The sequence below is a fragment of the Bombina bombina genome, chromosome 5 (assembly GCF_027579735.1).
Source record: "Bombina bombina isolate aBomBom1 chromosome 5, aBomBom1.pri, whole genome shotgun sequence".
In the NCBI taxonomy this organism is placed as follows: domain Eukaryota; kingdom Metazoa; phylum Chordata; class Amphibia; order Anura; family Bombinatoridae; genus Bombina; species Bombina bombina.
Genome location: NC_069503.1, coordinates 541,152,098 through 541,168,615, shown reverse-complemented (window position 1 = coordinate 541,168,615; position 16,518 = coordinate 541,152,098). Strand labels below are relative to the sequence as shown.

The following is a 16,518-nucleotide window of genomic DNA, read 5'->3' as shown; positions in this document are numbered from 1 at the left end:
GATAGGATACGCAATTGACGTAAGGGGATCTGCGGTATGGAAAAGTCGCGGCTGAAAAGTGAGCGTTAGACCCTTTTTTGAGTGACTCCAAATACCGGAGGTAGCCTAAAACCAGCGTTAGGAGCCTCTAACGCTGGTTTTCACGGCTAACGCCAAACTCTAAATCTAGGCCTATGTTTGCTTCAGTACAGCAGTTTGTATTCTTTATCAAATTTTAATCAAATCCAAATTGTTGGACTTTTGTCATCTGTCTTACAAACTAATTAAAGGGACACTCAAGTCAAAATTAAACTTTCATGATTCAGATAGAGCACCAATTTTAAACAACTTTCCAATTTACTTCCATTGACAATATACGCACAGTCTTTTTATATTTACACTATTTGAATCACCAGCAAGAATTTACAGAATATAAGTATGTGCATTTGTGATTGGGTAATGGCTGTCTCATGGTACAGGGAGAGTGGAAATAGACATAACTTAGAAATTTCTCAAAAAAAATATACTACTCATTTGAAGTTCAGACTAAGGGATAGATTGATCTACCCCCGAAGTTTCAGGTCCGCCTGAAACTTAAGTTAAGAAGCAGCGGTCATAAGAGCGCTGCTCCTTAACTCATCTGAGGTGGCGGACTTGCAATCATCCTGATCAGATATGATCGGGATGATTGACACCCCCTTCTAGCGGATCATGTCCACCCGACATTTAATAAATCTACCCCTAAGTGCTATTGCATTGTCTTTTTATCATGCATTTGTTGATTACGCAAATCTACTATATTTACTGGTCCTTTAAGCTTAAAGTTTATAGGAAATATAAATATAATAGGCCTACAGTTCTTACATCTTATGTTTCTTTGTATGTTTCTAGGCCTTTATGTGTTAAACCAGAAGTTGAAGGGGGCGGAGTTAGCTCTGAGTCTGAACGGTCGCACGCTGCCATAGCTCCGGCTATATATTATTAATAACTATATCTTTGGCCGTTCAGCTCAGCCTAATTGATAATTACAGGGAGCCTACTAGCCCACAGACCTTAAATAAGAAACCTAAAGTTTGGGGGACATCGAGGAGTCAAGCAATTTCGCTTGTTCTCGTGGCGTTGCTGGGTAAGGCCTTTTGAGTGCGGCTATCTTTCAACTGTGTGAGGAGGTTAAATAGCGAATGGGAGAAGGATCCTAAAAGGTACTTTCCAGCACCAAAGAACTATCATATCCTTAAGGACGGTGGAGATACAGAGAGCTTCTGCCTTTGATTTACCGGCTGCATTATAGTACCCATGACCATCATGGTACCTGCTCACTGTCTACTAGACGACATCAGGGTTCTTCTGCAGAAATATCAACTTACCTTTGCAGAGACTCTGCGATCCTCTATGGACTCATCTAATACAGACGACCCAGAAATGACCCAGGTGAAACCGGTTGATATGCTCTCATGCGGATTAGTGGAATGTGATGGCACATCCCAGAGTGAGACTCCACTCTCCAAAAAGGAGACTAGAGACTTGTGTCCGGAGCCTGGCGCTTGCGAGGTGCAAATATGTATGCAGATTCCTAGTGATCGCAAGCAAGCCACGCTGAACGCCATACTGACTGCTGAGAGAAAAACACATACTACCCCAAAAGCGGCAAGGCAACAAGTTAAAGCTGACCCTTTCCCACTCCAAAGATGTTTTCTGGCTAGAATACAGTGCGGTTAACCCCGTACCGTACATTATTCCTTGTACTACAACAGCACATGGAGCCCAGAGGTGGCGACCCTCATGAAGGTACTGATATCCTGGAGGTTGGAAAACGGGGTGTATCTGGGACACAGCTAATGCAGCCATACCGGTGTTGGCTGAATCCAATGAAGGGTCACTGAATTTGGCTCTTTTGATCTTCACACATGATTTTGCAAAGTTCTTATGCTTACTATTGTTGAGATCACCTTCTCTTAATATATATAATGAAGTCCTGTTGGGCCACTGCTTGCTATTAAGGAAACCTCCTTAACCAGTTCTTTTTCATGATCTTTATTTAATGATGGCCTGTTCTTCTAATATAAATAGTTACTCCTATGATAGGATGGTGGGACTCACTGCTCTTATTTTTTGTTGTCCTCATAGTTTTTTTTATTTAATAATTGGCATCTAAATGTATTTAATGGAATAACTTATGGTTAGTTCTGGGATATGAAGGGCATATACATTCTAGGATCTGCCCAACTAAGGAAATCATCTTTAATACCTCTCAAGGGGACCTACCCAAATAATTAATGTACCCCCTTATACATACATAACTTGCATTATTTACTTATCTGAGCCTCTCGCTATTATTATAGGTTAACTTCCTAAAACTAATATAGATGCTCCTTATATCAGTGTTCTCTTAATTCCATGGTGACTGGTGCAGTCTCTGCACTGAACATGATGGGGTCAATTTATCAAGCTCCGTATGGAGCTTGATGTCCCGCGTTTGCTCGCAGGAAACAGAAGTTATGAAGCAGCCGATCTAAAGATCGCTGCTCGATAACCTGTCTGCCTGCTCTGAGGCGGCAGACAGAAATCAACCCGATCGGATACAATCGGGTTGATTGACACCCCAATCTGCAGGGGGCGGCATTGCACCAGATGTTCACAAGAACTGCTGGTGCAATGCTAAATGCCGACAGCATATGCTGTCGGCATTTATCGATGTGCAGCCGACATGATACGCTACATTGTATCATGTCCGCTCGCACATTAGTAAATTGACCCCTATATCTCTATATAACCCTGGTTTTGATAGACACTAAGCTTTATAGGATTGCCTATGGGTCATCATAGTCCCTATTCTTATTTGAATCTACACTGTAAGTTCACTTGCTATTCTAACTGATCGGTGCAGAGACCCCACTACACCTATACTTTTACTTACTTGTTAATATTCTGGTAGGCATTGTCTATTTAGCTTTATTTATGCTCTGATTTTGAGCTACTTATTCACTACCTTGCAGAGATAAATATGTCTTATCTGTATACAATTTCTTGTTGAAACACCATCTGTTAGACCAACCCACTTTGTTATAATAACTCCAGCATTGGCTTTTATTATTGATATTAGCTTTATGTTATAACTTTAGTTCAGGGAAGGAGAATCAGTAAACTATAAGCAGTATTAAGAAATTGTTAAATGTCTCTGGCCTAATTAATGATTCTTCACATATAGAGGTAGTATAGACATCCTCAAGAGTAAGGAACTAATATGCTATGAAAAGGGTGCCTTTGGCACTGTGTGTGAGGTAACACTCTCTTTTTAGTGTATGCATATGCTTACTGTGTCATTTTTCCTCTTAGTTATATACATCTGTTTCTTTACATCTCCCTTTCGCTGGGTATAGGGCCCATGCCCGGATGATGGGAGTTATTTGTGACAATCTAGATGTCTTTGTGTTTCTTCCTGAATTATTGTAAGTTATATTACCCTTTAATGTTATGGAAGCAGGTATAATCTTAGGTAGATTTTACTCCTCACTTCCAAGAAGCTGCAATATAGTTAACTGCTTAATAAATGCTAGGATATCAGACACAACAGGAAAGCTATAATGGTCTCCTTCAGCTTAATATGCATTATTTGCTAATTAGTGTTGTCTCATATGTATACATGTAAATCTATATAGGTATTTATATATTACTCTCCTCTTTGTTCCACTGGTTTATCTCAACATGAGAGCATCTACACAGAAGCTATATACTCAAAGACTCTTATTCCCAAAGAAAAAAAATGTATAATTATTCTCCGCCCCCCCCCCCCATATATATATAGAACTCTAATACTATGTGATTATGCTAGAGCATTCTTCCGCGGTTTCCCTTGAAACATACCACACTTACATTTAATACTTCCTTAACTACCCAGGGTACATTCTACCTTAACATTTGTTAGTTCCTATATATTGTAAGCCACAATTTGCTATTCGTCTATTACATGCTTTGGGATTTCAAAAGCTTAAAAAGTTTATATTCTCTATATCATATATATTTTGTGCATCACTGCCTGTTTATTCTTTTTATGCTTTTATATAGAATCATAGAAAATACAGAAAATGTGAGGTTTATTCTTAGTACATTGCATAAATGTGACTTAATGGATATGACTAAATATTGTGGCAATACTATTGTCATACCTTTTTTATTTTTGTATATGTATATGATTTATGTAAGATAATTTGTCTGTTATATTACATGTTTAACCTCAATAAAAATTACGCTAAACCCCCCCCCAAAAAAAAAACAGAAGTTGAAGAATATGAAATATCCCTAATACTTAATGCAAATAAATAGTTAATTAAATAACTGAAAACATTTCAAATTCAGCGGATTTATTGATACCGTGAGACGTTACATGGTAAAGAAACTAATGAAACAGAATTAGCGGTAAGTTTCTTTAGACAAGCAACAGAGAAGCAAATGTATTTGTGCTGCATAGAGGACTCCTCTTCCTCATCTTCAGAGAGGAAATGCTGATAGACCGATGAGCTTCAGATTTGTTCTAGAGAAAATATATACAGAAATCAGTAAAGGTTTATTACAATGCAAACAGAAAAATATTGATCAATACTATTAGATTCTAATGCATTTGCTTATTATTGTAACATCTATTATACAGGTGTTTGTTTTTCAAAGAAAACCTGCCACTGTATTGAATTCTGTCTAACCCAAAAAGATTCTTCCATGATTCAGCTAGAGAATACAATTTTTTTTAAAAAAGTTTCCAATTTACTTCTATTATCAAATTTGCATCGTTCTAATGTTATTCTTTGTTGAAGAGACATCTAGATAGGTAGCGCGCACATGTATGGAGAACTGCATGTAGATAATAGTGCTGCAATCTAGTGCTCTTGCAAATGTATATCATTGTTGCAAAACTGCAACCATATAGCGCTTGAGAGACACGTGCACACTCCTGAATTTACCCTCCTACAAAAGATAACAAGAAAATGTAGAAATTTTTATAATAGAAGTAAATTGGAAAGTTGTTTAAAATGGTATGTTCTATCTGAATCATGAAAGAAAAATGTTGGGTTTTCTGTCCCTTTAAATTTCTTCATCACAGCTTTATTTGTCTCATTTAGAACATTCTGTTTCTTTTTTACCCTGACACATCTGAAATACAACATGTTAGGCTTTTTGTACTCATGTAGTATAACAGATACACAAATCTGTACATGGGTATGCAATATGTGAAACTGCAGATCATTTCTTACCTAGAACAATTCCTATTTTGTCCATCCATCCAGACTTAGCTGTGCCACTAAAAAATGGAGACAATCATAGAATACTACGATTAGTGTCATTAATGAATATGAACAAACAGCACTTGGTTCCATAGGTTTAAACAAAAGTTACTCAGGAGATCCCACTATGAGCTATAAACTATGTAAAGGGGGATATTCTTGCTGCAAGTAAATATAAAATGTGCCCCAAACTGCCCCCAAAACAATTGTGTAGTGCCTTTTTGAAAATAAAATATATGAGCATTTAAAAAAAAAAAAAAAAAAACTTCACTTAGCAGTTTTTAGGGGTTAAAAATGGCAGATGTGAGGTGTTAGAAAAGAAAACGACACTGAAAAGTGCCTTTACATAGAGGTCTATGGGGACTGTGTGTTCGCTATAAATATATATATATATATATATATATATATATATATATATATATATGCTTTTATATATATATATATATACATATTAACACATAAATACAGTATATATGTATATATTCACATATATTTATATTTCCTGCCCATCGCTGAGCGACTTAACCCCATCTCTGCGCTAGTTGCCATGCCGTGTCTACTGAGTGAAAAGCTTCCATGCAATGTGAACGTGAACTTGTGTCCGCATTATGGGCCACTTGAAATACCAGTGCACAATTGCGTATGCTGGTATTACGAGTGGAGCGCAAATACCTCAAGAGGATGGGGCTTGCTTTTGAAATACTTCAAGAGATTACAGGATGGTAATGTTATAAAAATGTATGTTCTTGTGACTTTATTAAACATTTAAATTTTTTTTTAGAAATAGAGGAATTCAGCTCCAAACATTAGGAGCTAAACACTATTAATTGTTCAAATCCTATAATGTAATTTTTTTATTAATATTTATTGTCTATATAAGCTGTTCCCATTGAAATAATGGTAATAAATCCGAATCCAATATTTATCCGAACCAAATGCCTGCATGGGCTAAATTTGGCTGAACCGAACGTTTGAAGAAATAAATTTGAAACATATCTTTCGGACAAAACTAATTGTTCCCCCGTGCAAGTCTATTCTGAATCACATAGTTTCCTGAAGTAATGGAGATGGATGCCCCTGGTATAGATTTATACCTGGGTAAGGAAGCTGACATTAGAGAAGTTATAAACTCATATAACTATAAGTTGATGTAGGTGATATTTAATTGTGGGTAGAGAGCATCCAGTTTTCTTTGTTTGGAGTTAAATGTGATTTCAATGCTCTTTCTCTTACTAATAAATACAAATATAAAGGCAATATTAAATGTGTTAGTCTAGTTAAAATTAAACTTTAATGATTCAGATAGAGCGGGCAATTTTAAGCAACTTTCTAATTTACTCCTATGATCAATTTGTCTTCGTTCTCTTGGTATCTTTATTTTAATGTTAGCTTAGGAACCGGCCCATTTTTGGTTCAGCACCTGGGTAGCGCTTGCTGATTGGTGGCTACATTTATACACCAATCAGAAAGTGCTACCCAGGTTCTGAACCAAAAATGGGCCGGCTCCTATGCTCACATTCTTGCTCTTCAAATAAAGATACCAAGAGAATGAAGAAAAATTGATAATAGGAATAAATTAGAAAGTTGCTTAAAATGGCATGCTCTAACTGAACCATGAAACTTTCGTTTTTATTGATTAATTTTAAAGGAATTATATAGTCACTAGACTATTCCTTTAAAATGAATCAATAAAAGATAAAATGTTTACTCCTATAAAATGTACCAATATTTCCAATATTTCAAATTGTATTTCAGTAATTTATATATGAATAATTCCTCTCTTGGACCTAAAAATAAAGATCACTATGATGAAAATATTGGGTAGGTATCTCTACTCTAGGTCTTTTACCTGAAGATGAACTGGAGTCTTTCTTTGTGAAGCCAGAGTCAGCTGTAAACATAAGGATAAAACATGTATTATATATCATCTTAAAATGTGAATTAAAAGTCACCAACATGAAAATTGAGTCACGTTTAACACACTTAGTTAAATCGATAAAAACAATGTTACATATTTAAAATAATGTGGTGTAAAAATCAAAAGATATTAAGATTAGGAAGTATTTGCATATAGTGTACAACTTATGCTATGTTATTGATTTATTGGTTATTCTAAGCTTTTAGTTTGCTTTTTGCTGTCAGACAGGGCTGTAATATAATGTTGCCCCACTGGCAACCAAGGGGTTAAGTGGCTGTCAATTTAGATATTTTAAAATTATATAGATAATTAGTATATACTTTTTATGACACTAAGGTGTATATTTATTAACGTGCGAACGGACATGATACAATTTAGGGTATCATGTACGCCGCACATCGATAAATGCCGACAGCATACGCAATGCCGCCCCCCTGCAGACTTGCGGCTAATCTGCCACTAGCAGGGGGTGTCAATTAACCCGATCGTATTCCATCGGGTTGATTTCTGTCCGCTGCCTCAGAGCAGGGGGAGAAGTTATGGAGCAGCGGTCTGAAGGCTCGCCAGAAACAAGGTGCATCAAGCTCAATACGGAGCTTGATAAGTCGGCTCCTAATGCTCCCCCTTGATAAGTCGACCCCCAAAGTAATTTCTATGTAGCTTAAAGAGACAGTCTAGTAAAAATTAAAGTTTCAGGATTCAGATAGGGCATGCAATTTTAAACAACATTCCAATGTACTTTTATCATCAAATTTGCTTTGGTCTCTTGGTATACTTTGTTGAAAGCTAAACCTAGGTAGGCTCATATGCTAATTTCTAAGTCCTTAAAGGCTGCCTCTTATCTCTGTTTTTTACAGCTAGACAGTGCTAGTTCGCGTATATTAATGTTGGTTATGCAAAATTGGGGAATGAGTATTAAAGGGAATATCTATCTTTTTAAACAATAAAAATTCTGGAGTAGACTGTCCCTTTAAACTTCAGTTTATGATTAACATTAATTTGACTACTCATTGATTCAACTATTAACTACACAACCTTTTAACAACACATTTTTATTATAGTAATATAAATGTACTTACATGAGAAGGTGTATGTCCCTCCTGATAACACTTCGATTTCTGGAAATCTAAAAAGAAATCATAATGGTTTATGAAGGTTATATGACTGTCAAACATATATAGCCTTATAACTCAATTCTGTTTCCTATATTATATGATATGTTAGCAGTACCCTATACCCTCTAGTATACCTTTCTGATTTTCCAGCTATCTAAATACTTATCCACATTAAAAAAAAACTTCTCCTTTTCTATTTAAAGGGACATTAAAGATCTTTACCACCATTCTGTTACTGGACTTAAAGGGTCAGTCTAGACCCAATACTTATTCTTTATAACGTATTGTTACTTACCAGACAAGCATCTTGCTACGGGTTCCACATCTATAAGCTTCTAAGAAGTACATAAAATGTTTAATAGCCCTCATTTGTTAGCAGCCGAAAATGGCCACCAAACCCAACCACTTCTTGTCCAATTAGCTGTTTTCTTGTATGACAGTTTAGCAGTGCAGGTTTAATATTTACAGTTAGCTATTTCAAATAGCACATGCACAAATCAGCATGTGCAAGTAGGAAAACGTATTCACAAGTCGATCGTGATTGGAGCAATGTAACATATCAAAATATAAACGCAAAAGGTGGGCGTGGCTTGGTGGCCATTTTCAGCTCCTAACAAACAATGAATAATTATATGTTTCATGTACTTTTTACAAGCATATAGATGTGAGACCAGTTGCAGGATATTTCTCTGGTATGTAATAATAAGTAATCAAAATTATGTATTGGGTCTAGACTGTCTCTTTAAATCTTACATAATACATATTTGTTCTATCCAATCAAAACAAATCACAGCAAAATATGTCAGATCCAAAGATGTCACCAAGATTATGGTGCAATTTAAAATGTTTTAAGTTAAAAATTAATTAAGCTATCATTTTTTGGCTACCAAACAGGTCTGCAATGCATTATGCTGTATATAGATAAGTCCTGATAGCTCACTTGTAATGCTAAATGTGAACTGGCAAGCAGAGCCCTTAACCTCATAAATTAATTCTGTTGTGTCCATGATCATGTTACTCATATACTATAAATAACAATTTGCCTTAGATCATCTAGGTTATGTGACATTTGAATTGTATTACTGAATTAATAAATATCCAGGTTTCAGTTGCCTATGAAATGAAACACTTAGTACTGGCACTTACTTGATGTCTTCGCCTTCCAAGAGTTTTTTGTAGGTGGAAATTTCTACATCAAGGGCCTGTTTGATGTCCAGAAGCTCCTGATAGTTTACAATGATTTTGTGGAGTTCTACTTTTGCCGACTCTATAGCAGCTTCATAGCTGGTAATCTGGGCTTGGAATTCTGCGGCTCCTACACTAGACCTTGCGACTACCTCTGCTAGGTTGCTTTCAAGTGTATAATTCTGAGAAAGAAAAAAAAATTATAAGATCAGTATCTTTTTTTTTCTTATCTGACACCTTCAAACCATGTTGGAGATATTAAAACTATAACAAAAAATAATAGGAATAACTGTGAGTAGAAATGTGTGTACTTTATAAATAATAATAACTAATTATAATGTTTTCTGGCCAGGAGCTAATGTTGGGGTTCAAAGACATGAACCACTAAAAGGTTGTGTATTACTGTTAGGGTGTCCAAACATATCATTGGAGCTCAATTTAGGACATAACCAAGAGCTGCTATAACCTTGGAAGGACACAATTCCATAATTTTAATATATATATTTTTTTAGCAGTAAACATGGTTTTATATGGTAAAATCCATTTCAGAAAAATAAACAAAACACATTTATTTTCTTCTCTATCTCATATGCTCAAAGTTTGTGATAATCACACATTCTAGTTCAAGAAAAAAAAGGTAGTTTATAGGGATATGAAACCCAATTTTTTTCTTTCATGATTCAGATAAAGGGGCCGAATTATCAATGTATGGTGGACATGATAAGCTATAGTTCTAGTGAACTGCTTGTGCAATGCCGCCCCCTGCAGATTTGCAGCCAATCGGATGCTAGCAGGTGGTGTCAATCAACCAGATCGTATCTGATTGGGTTGATTGCTGGCCGCCGCTCAGAGAAAGCGGACCAGTTTAGGTGCAGCAGTCTTAAGACCACTGCTTCTTAACTGCTGTTTCTGGTGAGCCTGATGTATTAGGTACCATACGGTGGTTAATAATTCAGCCCCAGAGCATGCAATTTTAAGCAACTTTCTAATTTACTCCTATTATCAACTTGTCTTCGTTCTCTTGAAAAAGCAAGAATATAAACTTAGGCCCATCTTTGGTTCAGCATCTGGGTAGCGCTTGTTGATTGGTGGCTACATTTAGCCAATAATCAGGAAGCGCTACCCAGCTGCTGAACCAAAAATGGTTAGTCTCCTAAGCTTACATGCCTGCTTTCCAAATAAAGATACACAGAGAACGAAGAAAAATGGATAATAGGAGTAAATTACAAAGTTGTTTAAAATATTGGGTTTCTTATCCCTTTAAGAAGAATAAAAATGGAGAGAGACATTAATAAAGAGATAGTATAAAGGAGAGAAAAAAGTGTGAGAACATGAATAAAGAGCAGGTAAATAAGAAAAAGCAAGCAATCAATATGAAGGTAAAGGAGTGAATGAATTATAAGGACTGGGAAGGGTGTGTGAGAGGCATTTGCACTTTTTGTCTAATGTTTGTTTATTGTTCACCTTCAAAAATGCTTATATACATGTGCCTCTTATATGCTAAAATATGGTAATCTTATCAGGAGGTGGTTGAGAATGAGCAAATTCCCAGATATATTAAAGTCTCTAACACATTTTAAAATGTATACTTACCACAGAGATAGCAGACTGTAATTCAGTGTTTAAGCTTTGTAATTCCTTCTTTGAGGATGTGATTTCTGTTTTTATGGAGGAAACAACTTCTGATGTTTTTGCCGATTCTGTATTTATTTCTTCAATCTGGAAAGATAATAGGATATAAGATATCAAATTTGGTGCGGTCAGCTTTTTGTACAGTTTGCCATATTTGAAAGATATTATTACACTGAATTAAAAAAAAAAAATACATATTTTTGTTTTTAATTTGCTTATAATATATTTTCACTTGATAGTTAGAAAATGATCCACTTCTCATATTTCTAATAATAATGATGATTTCTAATGATCAAATTCTGCACACAAGAAAAAAGGTTTCACTTATCGATTTTTAGAAAATAATACACACTTTAATTACTGAATCATTGTATAATATATATAAAGAAGTAAACAACAAATAAAAATAGTAAATAGATTAAGATTTAGCTAAACTAAAACCTATGTTACCTTAGCTCTGAAATATGTTTCGGCGTCTTCTTTGTGTTGTTGAACTGATTTCTCATATTCTCCTCTCAGTTTGTTTAATGCAACGTTGAGATCAAATGATTTGACTGCGTCAACTTCAATGAGAGACACTGAAGTATCAGCTGCGGCACCCAACTTGCTCTGTAGTGTGGAGATTTCCTGCAGAATAAATGAGTGCATATTATCAATCTATAAAACTAAAAACTTACAACAAATTATGGAAATCCTTTTAGTGATGAATTTAGGGATTTAAAAAAAATATATATTTTGGAAAATAGTGGTACTTTTTTGACAATAGACGATAGCTGAACAGAATTATTTGACTTCCTTTCCAGGAAACCAGTTTTATGACAGAACTTCATTCAAATAAAAGGATGATTAGTATATGTCATGCACATCAGTGGTTGTAAGAGAGTGTTGTGTATCGATACAGCACTTGCCAATTATCAATTTAACTCCCAAAGGTGTCTTATTTGCATACAGTCCATGTCTGAGTTATACGCGCCAGGGGCTATTCCCAGTTTAATGACTGATCCACCTGAACCATATTTATTAGTCCCACCACTAACCCAGGTGACTGGAAACAGTATCAACCTGGATCCTCAGAATAGAAGGGGGTGTTAAGTCTTGTGCTGAAATAACAGATGGGAAAAGCTGGAGCAGTCACTGAAACTGATTGCTGACTGGACCGATTATAATTAATGGGGGTTTATTCACTATAGAGGTGTCATTTGTAAATTAACTCAGTAAAGGGGCAGGAGCCCTAAAACATTTGCTGTGTATAGGCTAAATAAAGTTTTTAAAACAACACACAGAAAACCTGGCACTCACTAGCAAGCACACAATAATATTTAAAAGCAAAAATGAGAGTCAGTTCATTTGGCTCCAAAGGTATAAGCCCAGGACCACGTCAAGGTCTCTCCCATCCTGGGTCCCTAATCAAGCAGCTACACAATGCATACTTTCAAACAGAATGAGAACCAACCCCAGGGTGTCACAGGCCTTTGTAATTTCCCTTAAGTAAATACAAAAACACAGGTACACATGCCAAGTCACTGTAAACCCCACAGCCCTGAATACTTAAAGACAGCTGCACAGTTCCCAGCAACCCATGCTGTTAACCCCTTAACACAGTAAATAAAGTTTTTCATTTTTGAAAATTGGGTGCAACTCATACTTGTGTTGATGAATGCAGGTCCTTTTGGGGAGGAATTTTCAAGTATGCTGGCTTTTTATGATTAAATCATTTTGATTTAGTAAATGTCTCATGGTTGATTTAAAATAAAGCTATATATGATTTACAATTATTAAATTATTACAAAAATACATTTTTACTGCAGTGACTATGCCAGGTAAAAACAACAAGAAAAAAAAAAGAAATCCTTATCACTTACTTCTTCGTGTGTCTTCTTAAGGAATTCAAGGTCATCCAAAGCAGCTGTAAATCTCTGTTCCAGGGCAGTGCGCAGATCAGAAGCAGATTCAATATCCTGCAATCCAAAAATATATGGTATTTTTAAATACATCTCATAAACATAAAGGGACATTAAACTCAAAATGTAATTCCCATTAAAGGTTTAAAGGGACACTAAACCCCAAAAAAATATTTCATAATTCAGGTAGAGAATACAATTTCAAATAACTTTCCAAATTACTTCTATTATCTAATTTGCTTCATTCTTTAGATATCCTTGTTGAAGAAATAGCAATGCACATGGGTGAGCCAATCACACAAGGCATCTATGTGCATCTACTAATCAGCAGCTACTGAGCATATCTAAATATGTTTTTCAGCAAAGCATATCAAGAGAATGAAGCAAATAAGATAATAGAAGTAAATTAAAAAGTTGTTTAAAATTGCTTGCTCTTTCCAAATCATGAAAGAAAAAAAATTGGGTTTCATGTCCCTTTAATTGTGTATGCTTTATTATTAGTTTGCCTGCTTTTCCTGTAATGTTATTGTCTTCAGGGTGGTTGGTGTGCATTCAGTGGAATTCAGCACCCTAACTCTCCTACATGCTGCAGAGTGACTGGTTGATATGTGCAGAAGCTCATTTGTATCCTTCCCTAATTGGCTAGAGCAAAGAAAAAACAAACCACACCCACAAATGGGTGTGTCTCTTGGCATCAAATGAATGCACATTTTGCTCTGAAAATGTTTGTTTTAATGCTTGTATTCTGTATGCAGACCATTTTCAATGTATATGTATATGTGTGTGTGTGTGTGTGTGTATATATATATATATATATATATATATATATTTTTTTTTTTTTTAAAGGGTATCATTTAAAATTCAATCTTGATATAAAAACATATTTCAATGCAAAGACTGTATTAAAATATTTTTACTTTAAAGAGCAAGCGCTAAAAACTATTGCCTAAGGTGTTTTGAAAAACTTAGTTTTGTGATCATTTTCTATAGGCTAAATATTAAAACACTTAAACAGAAATCATAACAATCTTTCTTGATACTCCGCTGTCTAATATTCAACTATAAACCTTACTCATTTACAGGGCAAGTGAAGTGAAAAACTTAAGAGCTAATACTTTGTTTAATTACCCTTTTCATTGCTGCAATGTCAGTTTCCAGTTGATATTTGACCCCGAGCTCTAGTTCATATCTATAAAAAAATAAAATATGATCTTTAATAAATAGCATTATAATATACTGTTATGACTGCAAACAAGCTTCATGCAGAATTGTATATATCTATAGCAAATGTATAATTAGTTGAAAATGTTATAGACAGACAGACAATAGACAGGCAGACAGACCAGAGAGATAGATAGAAAGACAGACAGACAGACAGACAGACAAAAGTCTTGGGGCAGTCTGGAGCTGGCTATTTTTGGGGTAATCCCTGAGACACACACTTAATATGTATATTTTTGCAGAACTTTATCTTTCCCTTTGTCTAATAAGTTACATAACATTTCTGACATCTGACATTATTTTTAGTGCAAACTTTCAAAAGAATGTATGCCCCTTCTACAAATGTATTACCTATTTGGTCTTTAAACCTTACAATTTAACCTGTCTTAAACCATTATAAATGTAATTTTCATTCCACTGAATTCATGTTTGTTTTGCATGTGTAACACCATGATTTTCAATCATTTTCAATATATTTAAAAAAATAATCAAGGGGTTCTCTACTCTTGATATTAAAAAAATACAGATACTAAAATTTGAAGAATGCAGAAAATATTTAGCTGATATGTATTGTGTATTGTTGCCATTTACTCATAACAATCTAGTGGACTTGATTTTTCTTTAGTGGAACACATTACATATATGCCACCTACTGTATAAATACTGAGTAACTATGGTTAAACATATTCTGGTCTATACTTAATAAATTCCAAACAACATTATTCATATGGGCACAAACTAAAGATACATATAATAAAACACATTATCTGCTGGAAATTTAAGATGTCAAGTATTTTTTCATGCAAAAAGTCAAAGCTTAGATTTGGAATTTAAAAAGGGCACGTTTGGACAATACTGGTATGTGGTGCAGAATCGTATTGGATGATAAAGCAAAACCCACAACTTCATTGGTGTAGCAGGACAAGCCCCATAAGCATACAAATAAAAAAAAGAAATGCTTGTTAATTAAATTAAAACTAGTAGGAAATCCATGAATCACAACAGATAGTAATGCTCACAGTGTATTAGTAACAACTCAGATCAGTGTGTTACTAGAGAAGGACCAAAAAAATGGTTTAATCAGTACATTAACGTAAAATTTTAAAAAACAAAAATAATTTTTGGAATAACCTACGTTGGCTAAAAAAAATAGTTTAATTTCCTAAGAAGGATTTATGAACCACACCTGTAATATAAATTAAATACAGAACAATACAAAAAACTTACTTAGTCTTGAGTTCCTCTGCTGCACCTCTGATGTTGTCAAGTTCAATTTCATATCGTACATTTTCAAGGGTTAAGGACTCAACAGTGTTTCTCAGATCAGTTAGCTGAACCTCATAATTTACTGGTCCTCCTGAAGAGTCTGAAGAGGGAACACCTGTCCCCCCTGTCAGAAGGTTCAGCTGTGTATTAAGGGTTTGGTTCTCTAGCTGCAACTGTTTTACTTTCTCTACATAGGTAAAGAAACGGTCATTTAATCCTGCCAATGTTTGCTTTTCAGAGGCTCTTGATAGCAACTGTGGCCCTCTAACAGGCCCAACACCCAGAGATGAACTTAGTCCACCTGCTGTTAGAGAGCGTCCCAAAGAAAAAGCTGCACTTCCTCCCAATCCACCTGCTCCAAATCCACCACCACCTAAAGCAAGACCCCCATATCCTCCTCCTAAACCACCTCCCAAGCCTAGTCCACCTCCTAGTCCACCACCAAGTCCTGCACCTAGTCCTCCACCAAAACCTGCGCCACCTCCACCAAGACCTGCGCCAAATCCTCCTCCTAATCCTCCTCCTAATCCTCCTCCTAGGCTCAATCGAGACAAACCGCCAGAAAGCCCAGCAGCCGCAGCAGCAGAAGCAGAACCTCCTCCTTGTGAAAGTGAATAACCAGATTTCTGGGAAGAAGAAGCTACCCAGCTAAGAGAGCTTGCACCTGAGACCGACATGATGGAAATGAACAATTAAGTGTCTAACTCAGAAGAGGAATTGCACAGCCTGATTGCTCTTTTCATTCAAGATGTCAGAATGAAAGCAACCTCATCTATTGTACTGGCCTTTTATATGATTTTCTTTTTGACACATCAACATAGCCTAGGGACAGCATCCAAAGATTTCTGCAGATGCAATACTCTTTTTCAGCGTCTGCCCTGCAGCGTGACACTAGGAGAAATATGAGAATTAAAACAGATTGTTATCAGAAAAATTGCAAACCATAACTATCAAGAGGAATGTTGTTAAAGGGATTTTTTTTTTTACATGATACATAGAATAATGTAGCATAATGATGTTTCCCA

The 16,518-nt window shown here is 35.5% G+C and overlaps 1 protein-coding gene across 1 annotated transcript; it reads right to left on the bottom strand.

Annotated features, from left to right (window-relative positions):
* Positions 1–4,323: 4,323 nt before the first annotated feature.
* Positions 4,324–16,258, bottom strand: LOC128660566 (thread biopolymer filament subunit gamma-like). Its single transcript, XM_053714488.1, has 10 exons — positions 15,455–16,258; positions 14,135–14,195; positions 12,968–13,063; positions 11,556–11,732; positions 11,067–11,192; positions 9,435–9,655; positions 8,253–8,299; positions 7,105–7,146; positions 5,226–5,272; positions 4,324–4,510 (listed from the first exon to the last, which is right to left on the bottom strand). Exons 1-9 carry the CDS (start codon positions 16,168–16,170, stop codon positions 5,238–5,240), a joined length of 1,521 nt encoding a protein of 506 aa, XP_053570463.1. The 5' UTR covers positions 16,171–16,258; the 3' UTR covers positions 4,324–4,510; positions 5,226–5,237.
* Positions 16,259–16,518: the final 260 nt, after the last annotated feature.